Source organism: Ostreococcus tauri (genome assembly GCF_000214015.3).
Source record: "Ostreococcus tauri WGS project CAID00000000 data, contig chromosome 10, whole genome shotgun sequence".
NCBI classification, from domain to species: domain Eukaryota; kingdom Viridiplantae; phylum Chlorophyta; class Mamiellophyceae; order Mamiellales; family Bathycoccaceae; genus Ostreococcus; species Ostreococcus tauri.
Genome location: NC_014435.2, coordinates 503,750 through 513,282, shown reverse-complemented (window position 1 = coordinate 513,282; position 9,533 = coordinate 503,750). Strand labels below are relative to the sequence as shown.

The window sequence follows — 9,533 nt, the reverse complement described above, 5'->3', positions numbered from 1 at the left end:
CGCCGCGTTCGAGCGCGCGCGCGGCCGCGGACGATGGCGACGGACGACGACGCGCGCGCGCGCGCGGTGGATCTGCGACGGAAGCTCGCGGGGGCGATCGCGAAGGGGAAGGCGCTGGAGCGAGAGAAGATCGCGTTGGAACAGGCGCTGGCGACGTCGCGGGCGCGCGAGGCGGAGACGACGACGGATGGGACGGACGCGGCGGCGGTCGGGACGGCGCTGACGATCGCGCGGGCGGAGCTGGAGAGTTTTCGAGCGGAGAATGAGACGTTGCGGGCGCGGCTGGCGCGCGCGGAGGCGTCGAGCGAAGACGAGACGGACGGCGAGAGCGATGGGACGAGCGAGAGCGACGAGGACGGTGGGCGTGGGCGAGGGACATCGAGGTTGGCTCGGATGCGATTGCGGATCGCGAGACACAGGGATGTGCGGGAGGCGTTGGAGCGCGCGCTGCGGGAGACGCGAAACGAGGCGGAGTCGACGACGGCGTCGGCGAACGCGGAGAAATCGGCGGCGGAGCGGGCGAGGCGCGAGGCGGAGGAGGAGCGCGAGGCGGCGGCACAGGCGAGGTCGAACGCGGAGAGTGCGCACGCGGAGAGCGCGCACGCGCGCGCGGAGGCGGAGGCGCGCGTGACGACGCTGGAGCAAGAAATCGAGCGCCTTGGCGACGAGCTCGAGCGAGCCGAGGGACGGTTAACGCACCTCACGCGCGCGTTCGAGGCGAAGGAGGAGGAGTTAATACGACAGATTTCGAGCGCGACGAGCTCGCACGGCGCGTCACGAGTGGAGACCGACGGTGGTCTTGAACGAGAGCGAATGCTCGAGGCGGATTTGACGCGCGAGCGCGCGGCTCTGCGCGAGGCGCAGCGCGACATAGAGCGTTTGAGAGCGAGCGAGGCGGCGACGATGGAGAGTTTGCTCGCCGCTCGCGCGTCGGAGAGCGTTTGGAAGGAGCGCGCTCAGGCCGCGATGTCGGCGGCGTCGCAGGCCAAGGAGGCGTACGAATCCCGACAAAATCACGCTGCGGCGGACGGCGGCGACGCCGTAGTCGATCTCACGGCGGCCGAACAACGCGCGCGAGAGGCCGAGACCGCGCTCGCGGACGCACGTCAGGAGCTCGCTGCGCTCGCCGCCGAGCGATCGAACGGATCGACGACTGGGGCGCCTAGAGAAGCATCGACATCCGCGCTTGCCAGAAGACTCGCCGAATCCGAGGCATTGGTGCTAAAAAAGAACGAGGAGATTTCTTCGCTCACGCGACGATTCACCGACCTAGCGTGGCGAACGACGATGGAGAAGAAGCACGGGACGGCGACGCCGGTCGCCGGCTCGGCGAACGTCGCCACCGACGTCTTGGAACCTTTGGCATACAAGCGTCCGATGAATCGAAGGCTCGAAACCATCCTTCGTCACCGTCGCTTCATCATCGGCTCCTACCTCGTTCTTCTCCACTTGCTCGCGTACGAATATTTGTTCTCCACTTCAGCGCACTAGGATAATGTCAATCGTCACCGTTGAGACGAAAACACGCCGACGACGCCTCTCACCGCGCGTCTCGCGAACCCAAAGTTCCCCTCGAGCCGCACATCGCGTCGGTAAAATGTCCCCCAAACCCCTCACCGGCGTCCGCGCTTTCGTCGCCGTGCGCACGAACGACGGCGTGGACTGCTCGGGCGTTTTCGCCTCGAAACTCGTGAAAATGGGCGCGAAAACGTTCAAGGATCGTCTAACGAACTCTTTGACGCACATCGTTTTTCGAGCTGGAAACGACGCCGAGGGGTTACCACGTCTCCGTCGACGCATGAAAGACGCGGGATGCGAGTCTGCTTTCATCGTCACGCCGTCCTGGATCACCGCGTGCGAACGCGCGGGGTCGAGAGCGAAAGAGAAGGAACATCTTGTGCCCGGCGCGGAGAGCGAGCGAGACGCGCATCCGCGCACGCCGCTGAGTCGATGGTCGAGCGTGGAGAAGCCCCCGGGGAGCGGGAAGACGCCGAGGAATAACAAACGTCCGAGAGAGGTTGAAAAAGTTGATTTAAAACGCTACGATTCGGACGTCAGACTCATGGCGGCGCAGGCGAAGGAGATGGATGAAGAGGCGAAGACGCGCGAGAAGTCGAAGCGGACGTTCGCTGACGTCGTCGCGGACGAAGAGACATCGAAGAAACGACGGAAGAAGACGAACGATGGAGAGGTGGAATACGTATCTTCAAAGGGTGAGAACGACGCGCGCGTCGCGAACGCGAACGGATTATCGTCCTCGTGATTGTCAACTCGCTCGCGGACGAACGCGACCTCAGTCCTCGCGGCGGCGGCGACTCCGTAGGCATGTCGGAAATCTCGTGTTCGGCGTGCGGGGCAACATTCGCGTCGAGAAACGCGCTGTTCCGCCACTTACGCGCCGACGACGCTTCGTGCGGTGACGTCAACGACGTCGCGTCGACGTCGAGCGCGTCCACGCAAGTCGAGGGCGCCAGCCGTCGGGCGAGCAAGTCTGAGCTCGGCGTCGTCTTCGCTCGCTTATCCGGCACCGGCGTCACGAAAGGCGGACAACGAAAGAAGGAAAAGGACATGACGAAAGACGAGGTCCGCGCGCTCAACGAACGTAGACGCGAGCGCGCGGCAAGACGGAGGAATGAGCGGGCGACGTGGGCGAGCGACGAGGACGCACTCGAGCGCGAGCTCTGGATCGGTGGACTTCGAGGGAAGTTTCGCTCGTTCAAGGGGTTTCGCGACGCAATTTGGCGCGCGATGCCTCGAGAGGGGTGCGAGGGGATTCCCGTGCCGCAGGCGCGCGTGTTCAAGGCGCGAGGGTATAAGGAAAAGGGTGAGTGGGTCGGTTACGGTTTCGCCGCGTGTCGGGACCCGGGAGAAGCGAAGGCGTTGTTGGTGATGCACGGCACGGAAATCGTTGACGAGGACAGTGGCGCTATCATGGTTTTAAAAGTGCTCCCGGCGACTCGGCGCCATGCAGGTGACAAGGCGAAGACGCCGACGAAGAGTCGCGAGCTCAAGGCGGGCGAGCACCCGAACGAGCGAGATATTTTTATGGCGTGGACTTCCAAGACGCTCGAGCGTCGGGCGCTTGATCGCGGGATCACAAGCGAAGAGCTCGTGACAGACGCACTCGAGCGCGAGCACGCGTACGTCGCTTTAAGAGGCGTCGAAGTTGATCGCACGGCGACAGAGCGTCTTCGCGACGAGTTGTTCGACACCAAGTGGCCGGCCCAATCGCAACGACGCTCGGTAAAGAGCGATAATTACATAGTTTTAAAGAGAGAGTGCTCGCCGAGCGACCCGTACGAGTCGCTTAAGCTCGCTTGCGAGGATTTGATGCGAGCTGTCGATCCATCGTTTCCGTACGATTCCTTGGCGATTACGAAAAATTTCATTTCCTCTGCGCACTTGGACAAGGAGGACCAGTCGTTTCAGTACGCCATGGCATTCGGTGATTTTACGGGAGGCGGTGAACTGTGCGTCGAGAGCTCTGATGGGTTGACTCGATACGCGATCGACACTCGCGAGCGACTCGCGAGGTTCGACGGACGATGTGTGCATTGGGTAAGAGGCTATGAAGGTGAAAGATTCAGCGTCGTCTGGTACGTGAATCGCCGAACAAACTTCACCGAACCGCGGTTCGATGTCGACCTGAGCTTCGTGGCGCAGGATTAGCGATTGTGTTGTAGAGATTGAATTGGTGATTGCACTCTAATCGCTCTCGTCCCAATCGACGCGTCGCGACGATTTCGACTTGCTCGAGCTTTTTTCACTCTTCTTCTCCTTCTTTTTTTCCTTTTTCTCCTTCTTTTTCTTTTCCTTCCTCTCACTTTCGCTCGAAGCCATAACCCCACTCGCGGAGCGCGCGAGCGTCAGACCGAGCGGGTCCTCGAGTGTTTCGTAGTCTTCCTGACTTGGCGGCGACGCCGCATCAAACGCCGCGGCGAGGCGCTCGGGATCGAGGTCTTGCATCGCCGTCGGCGGCATCGGTGATAGCGGCGGCTTACCATTCTTTGTCTTCTCATCGGACACACCGAAGAAAGGATCTTCCTTAGGTATCTGTCGAATGAAATGCGCCGGGGAATCTGGATCCATCTTCTCCGCGTCGTCGTCGTCGTCCTCTTCGTCGTCCCAGCCATCCATCTTGAGATTCACGTTGCGCCCCACGTCCTCTTCTTCATCGCTCTGACCGTTGTTTTCCTCGTCATCGTCGCTGTCGTCGTCGAGCCACTGTCCGTCGTCGCCGCCTTTGTTTTGAATCATCTTATCTATCGCGGCTTTATCCTCGTCGGCGATGTCGCGCCCGCCGAACGCCGCGCGCTCGATCCCGCCCGGACCCAAGTGACTGAACTGCGGTGGAAGATCGTTCGAAGCGGGGTTCTTGTCGCCCGCATCCGTTTGTCCGTTTGCCCCGCCCCCGCCCAAGCTCGCGAAATTCTTCAAATTATTCGCCATTTCCGCCGAGAGCTCCGCCGGGGTCTTTCGCGCGATGGTGCTCACCGCGCTCGCCGTGGACGAGAGCGCGGCACCCGCTAGCGACAGCGGGATCTCACCGATCGTCATGTTGCTCAACTTGTTCCAGCTCAGCGAACTCTCCGCCGGGGCCTCGGAGGTCGCGGTCCCGTTCGACGCTCTATCTTTTTCCTCCTTTTCCTTCGCCTCCTGCTCCTCTGGGGTTGGCTGATGAATGCCGAGCTTTCGCGTGTACGCCTCGTACGAAGCCTCCTTGAATTTTTCCAAAGCCTCCTGCGCCTGAACCGTCGCCGTGGTATTCGCCTTTAGCGCTTCTTCGAGAGCCATGCGCTTCAGACACAGAAATGGCACGTGTAAAAACGTCGACACTGAGACCAAGCCGTAACAATTCAACAGAGACGTCTCGATGACCACGGGCGTGAACGGCCGCGAGCCGAACGCGTCCTGCACCGCCGCCGTCGCCTCCGCCGCCGTGATTACGCGCTTATCGTCGGGATAATCCCTAAAATTCAAAATCAACGCGCTCGGTATGTGTTTAGGCAGCTCATCCAACGTTCGCATCGCGTAATCAAACGTCCACCTCTTGGACGGATCGACCAACACCGCGCACGCGTGCGCCCCTCGATACACGTCCACGACCGTCGCATCGAGCGGAAACGTGTGCGCGCCTTCATTCGCCGCGTTCGCCTTTTTCGCCAGCGTTAAATTCTCGCTCACACTCCGCTTCGGCGCTCGATCAACGACGTCCCACACCTCCAACGCGACGTTATCCTCTGGACACGATTTCGCCCTCCAGCTCACGTGCGCCGTCTTGATCTCCTTCGTCGTCTCGTACGTCGCAACAAACGTCCCTCCCCGCAGACGCCGCAACAGAGTGCTCTTTCCCGTCGCGGTGTCACCTCGCAGAACGAGCTTAAAGTTATACGTCGCGCCTCGACCGTACTTTGCCCGCATCGACGCATCCATTCGTGAAATCGCTCGTTTCCTGAATTCTTCCTCGGAGAGCCCGTTTAACGCGTCCTTCGCCTCGTTCGCGGGCGCAGAAGACGCGGTCGCGGTCGCGGTCGCGGACCACGCGAACGAGTCCGCGATCGGGCGCCACCAGGCGTCGGACATGGCGAGATGAGACAAAATCGATGCAATCTCGAGCGTCAGCAACTGTGGACTCTCGCGCGAGAGAGGCGGATCGAAGACGATTCATGAGGTGGTTGAGAAGAGAATGATGATCATCGCATGACGATTGCGTCGAGCTCGCGTTCGAGGGCGATTTTCTCGGCGCGTGTGCGCTCGAGCGCCGAGCGGAGACGGTCGGTTTCGGTTCGATCCGCGGCGCCGGCGGCGCGGGCGGTTTCGCAAATCGCGACTGTTTCTCGTAAAACGCGCTCGAGGTCGTGTAAGCGAGCAGCCTGACGGGCGTTCGCGTCGTCTTTGCCGGCCAAGACTTTGGTAATCTCGGCCATGTTGTGTTTGATGAGCTCGTGGTCGTGCTCGATGAGCTTGCACTGAGTTTCCATTCGAGCAACCGCGGCGCGCGAGACCTGCGCTTCGCCTTTCGCCTCGACAAGCTCGTTCGCCGCGCGGAGCATAGCGGCCTCGATCGCGTCCGATTCGAGCTTTGTGAGGTTCCCGTCGTCGTCGCTCGTCACCTTCATCGTCCCGAAGCCGATCGCGGACGCTCTGATGAGACCGTCCATCTCAGCGGCGCTCTTATCGAGCGCCTCCGCCGCTTCGTCCCTCGCTGCTCGCAACATCACGTTCTCACCCTCGATCTCGCGCACTCTTCGCTCGAGCGCGCGTATAACCTCATCTCTGCTCGCACAATCGTTCTCACGCGCGGTTCGCGCATTTTCATGCGCCTCCTTCACTCGTTCGAGCTCTCTGGATACGCGTTCCAGCTGCGTCGCCAATCGCGCCTCATCCGCCGCCTTCAAAGCGAGCTCCGCCTCGAGCGCGAGCGTCCGTCGCGCCGCATCGCTCGCCGCTCGCATCGGTCCATCATCACCATTTCGCACCGCCCGTTTCTTTGTCATCGTTTCGCGTCGCGCTCTCTCTCACGTCGTCGTCGTCGTCGTCGTCGTGTTCTCGTCTCGTCTCGTCTCGTCTTTGGCAACATTTCTGGCATCGCACTCACATCATCCGCGTCGTCGTCGTCGCCGTCGCTACATACATACGTCATCGATACATACGATCGAACGCGCTCGAAATCCAACCCGAAGCGAATCATCGCTCGAGACCCCCCGCGCGTTCTTCCGTCGTCACCATCGCGCGTCTATTGATCCTTCACCGCTCGCTTCGTCGTCTCCGCCCCGTCCGCGTCCAAAGATTGTCATCGTTCCACGTCATCACTTCTTCTGCTTTGCCAACAACGGATTCGCCGCGTTCAACTTATTCTCTCGCTGCTTCGCGCGCATCGCCGCCTTCTTCGCCTCCTCCGCCGCGACCGCGGCCGCGCCGTCGGCGCCACTCGCCGCGAGCGCCGCGCGTTCGGCCTCCTTCCGCGCCTTTTTCTCTTGTAAAATCTTCGCGTCGCGCTCCGCGCGCTGCGCCGGCGTCAGCCCCTCCTTATTTCCCTTGGCCGCGTTCGCGTTCGCCTTCTTCTGCGCCTTCTCCTTGGCGAGCTCGCGCGAGAGTCCGCGCGCCATTCGATCGAACGCGTGCGCGAGTGGCGACGCGCTCGAGCGCACATCACGAAAAGATCGTCACCTCACGACGGATGCGTCGCGCCGTCGACCGAGCTCGAACGCTCGGGGGGTCGGGAGAAATTCTTTCGGTCGCGCGCGCGCGCGTCGCGCGATGCGGCGCGTCGCGCGAGGCGTCGTCGACGCGGATGTGGTTGGCGAATGATGACAAGTCATCGACGAGCGACGCGGTGCGCGCGCGTTCGTTCGGCTCGACGACGGGCGAGGGACGAACGGGAGGGATGACGTCGGTAATGGAGATGCTGCGGACGTTGGACGCGGGAGAGCGGGCGGCGATCGTGCGGAAGGCGGTGCTGGAGGACGCGACGGTGCGCGGGGCGGCGGCGGCGGCGTTGTTGGAAAACAGAGGCGGCGGCGCGAGCGAGGTGTTCGAGAGCATGGACGCGAACGAAGACGGTATGGTGGATGAGCGGGAGTTTATGATGGCGTTGAGTCGAGACGGGAGCACACGAGAGGGTGTGGAGACGGGAGCGGGACGGGCGACGCTCGCGTTGGCCCAGTTTCGCGCGGTGGCGCTGAATAGCGCGGTGCCGTTCATAGGGTTCGGATTTATGGATAACTCGGTGATGATTTTGGCTGGGGAGAGCATCGAGACCTCTCTCGGGGTCGGTCTTGGTCTGAGCACCATGGCCGCGGCGGCGTGCGGGAACACGGTGAGCGACATTGTCGGCATCGGGCTTTCGAGCAAAATCGAAGCCTTCGCGGATAGGCTCGGGTTCGGTATGCCCGCTCTGAACAAGGTCCAGCGCGCGTCGACGTCGGTGCGATTGGCCAAGATCGTGGGTGCGACCACCGGGGTCACGATTGGATGTTTCCTAGGCGCGTTTCCTCTCGCGTTAGGCTTGTAACGAAAGTCACAAGACATTCGCGCCGACTCCCACCTTTTAGCTCGATGTCAACCGTCCACTCTCGCGTATTGTTCGCTGTCAATACGTAATCTTACAACTAGACGCAATCGTTAACGCGCGAGGGTGATCGCAGTCACGGTTGGGGTGAGGCTATTTCCGGGTAAACACTCGAACGTGGTCGAAACGGTGTCGTATTTGAGCAACTCTGCGACGGAGCTGGATTCAGCCGTCTCGATGAACTCGGGACCGGAACCATAAATCTTCACGAGCGCATCCTCGGCGACGACGGCGTACACGCCACGAAGTTTGCGCGGAACGATGTCCTTTAGCAGTAACACGATTGTCGAGTGCTCACACGAGTCGACGGCTCGCACGGCTCTGGCGCACGCCTCACTCATATCCGGCGGTCCGAGGAGCGATCGAAGAGCGCTTCGAATGATGCGCTTGTTCGACGGCGCACGAGCGGGTACGTAACACGGCGCAACGCCGACGTCGCTTCTACGACGCTCGGGCGATGACGCGCTGTGTGTTCGCGGACTTCGCTTGGACGACCACGTAAGTCGGCCTCGACGCTCCGCGGCGACCTGTAAACGCGACCTCGTCGACGTGCCTCCGCCTCGCTCGTCAGAGGATGGGACCAGCCGCCTCATCGTCTTTGATTCATCTTCATCGAAGATGATCTCCCACTTGAGCGACTTCCTCGAGCGATCTATGGGCGACTCTGATTTCCATAATCGAAGCGTCTTCGGCACTGGCGGCGGCGTCCTCGTGAGCGTCTTCGGCTCCCGACCGCTCCGGACGCCTTGGTTCAGATTCAACTCACGAAGCATATCCGCCGCGCTCACGAACGCCGAGCGCGGTGACGGCGACGAGGCCGGCGACGTTCGATCGCGATTCGATCCGCGCGGCGACGGCGACGCCAACGTCAACCAGTCGTGCGTCATGTCCAGTTCGTCCGCCGCGTCCACGTCCTCCTCCATATCCGCTTCGCCATCCTCGAAGTCGCCATCCTCGAAGTCGTTCTCCTCCACCTCAAATTCACCCGACGTTCGCGTCGTCGTCGTCGCCGTCGCCCGTTCTTCCCGCTTCGCTCTCGCTCGCGGGCTCGCGCGCGCGAAATCCGCCGTCTCCCCCCCCGCCCGTTCCCGATCCACCGCGAACGCCGATATACGCCGTCGCAGCGACTCCGCGTACATCTCGCGTACCAATCGCATCGTCCCTCTCGCGTCGCGCGCTCTCAGCGCCGCCGTGCCGTCGCGCACGCCTTCCTTTGTGAGCTGTCCCGAGAGCTTTTGAATGAAATCCACCTCTTCATCCTCGGTTTCCGCGTCCTCTGTCCCTCGCACCGCGCGCTCGAACGCGCGGTACAGTACCTCACCGTCGTAACAATCCTCGGGCGTCTCGACGACGCGCGCGGTGCCGCTCGCGCGTCGTAACCACGCGAAGAGGGCGTGTGACATGCGCTCGAGCGTCAGTGAGTAACGCATCTCCATGCGCTCGGCGTCGACGCCGTCGCCCG

General features: G+C 62.0%; 8 protein-coding genes across 8 annotated transcripts; 4 read left to right on the top strand and 4 right to left on the bottom strand.

Annotated features, from left to right (window-relative positions):
* Nucleotides 1–33: 33 nt before the first annotated feature.
* Nucleotides 34–1,491, top strand: OT_ostta10g03100 (unnamed product; the record flags this gene model as incomplete). The annotated part of the gene is made up of 1 exon (XM_022983223.1): nt 34–1,491. The coding sequence occupies one exon, from the start codon at nt 34–36 to the stop codon at nt 1,489–1,491; it is 1,458 nt and encodes a 485-aa protein (XP_022839851.1).
* A 106-nt stretch (nt 1,492–1,597) lies between these two features.
* OT_ostta10g03090 (BRCT domain) lies at nt 1,598–2,263 on the top strand (the record flags this gene model as incomplete). Its single annotated transcript, XM_003081703.2, has 1 exon — nt 1,598–2,263. One exon carries the CDS (start codon nt 1,598–1,600, stop codon nt 2,261–2,263), a length of 666 nt encoding a protein of 221 aa, XP_003081751.2.
* A 62-nt stretch (nt 2,264–2,325) lies between these two features.
* OT_ostta10g03080 (Zinc finger, C2H2) lies at nt 2,326–3,669 on the top strand (the record flags this gene model as incomplete). The annotated part of the gene is made up of 1 exon (XM_022983222.1): nt 2,326–3,669. One exon carries the CDS (start codon nt 2,326–2,328, stop codon nt 3,667–3,669), a length of 1,344 nt encoding a protein of 447 aa, XP_022839850.1.
* Nucleotides 3,670–3,705: 36 nt separating this feature from the next.
* On the bottom strand, nt 3,706–5,583 carry OT_ostta10g03070 (Mitochondrial Rho-like; the record flags this gene model as incomplete). The annotated part of the gene is made up of 1 exon (XM_003081701.1): nt 3,706–5,583. One exon carries the CDS (start codon nt 5,581–5,583, stop codon nt 3,706–3,708), a length of 1,878 nt encoding a protein of 625 aa, XP_003081749.1.
* Nucleotides 5,584–5,693: 110 nt separating this feature from the next.
* OT_ostta10g03060 (unnamed product) lies at nt 5,694–6,497 on the bottom strand (the record flags this gene model as incomplete). The annotated part of the gene is made up of 1 exon (XM_003081700.1): nt 5,694–6,497. The coding sequence occupies one exon, from the start codon at nt 6,495–6,497 to the stop codon at nt 5,694–5,696; it is 804 nt and encodes a 267-aa protein (XP_003081748.1).
* Nucleotides 6,498–6,809: 312 nt separating this feature from the next.
* Nucleotides 6,810–7,109, bottom strand: OT_ostta10g03050 (Uncharacterised protein family SERF; the record flags this gene model as incomplete). Its single annotated transcript, XM_003081699.1, has 1 exon — nt 6,810–7,109. One exon carries the CDS (start codon nt 7,107–7,109, stop codon nt 6,810–6,812), a length of 300 nt encoding a protein of 99 aa, XP_003081747.1.
* A 290-nt stretch (nt 7,110–7,399) lies between these two features.
* Nucleotides 7,400–8,014, top strand: OT_ostta10g03040 (EF-Hand 1, calcium-binding site; the record flags this gene model as incomplete). The annotated part of the gene is made up of 1 exon (XM_003081698.2): nt 7,400–8,014. One exon carries the CDS (start codon nt 7,400–7,402, stop codon nt 8,012–8,014), a length of 615 nt encoding a protein of 204 aa, XP_003081746.2.
* Nucleotides 8,015–8,124: 110 nt separating this feature from the next.
* Nucleotides 8,125–9,507, bottom strand: OT_ostta10g03030 (PRC-barrel-like; the record flags this gene model as incomplete). Its single annotated transcript, XM_022983221.1, has 1 exon — nt 8,125–9,507. One exon carries the CDS (start codon nt 9,505–9,507, stop codon nt 8,125–8,127), a length of 1,383 nt encoding a protein of 460 aa, XP_022839849.1.
* Nucleotides 9,508–9,533: the final 26 nt, after the last annotated feature.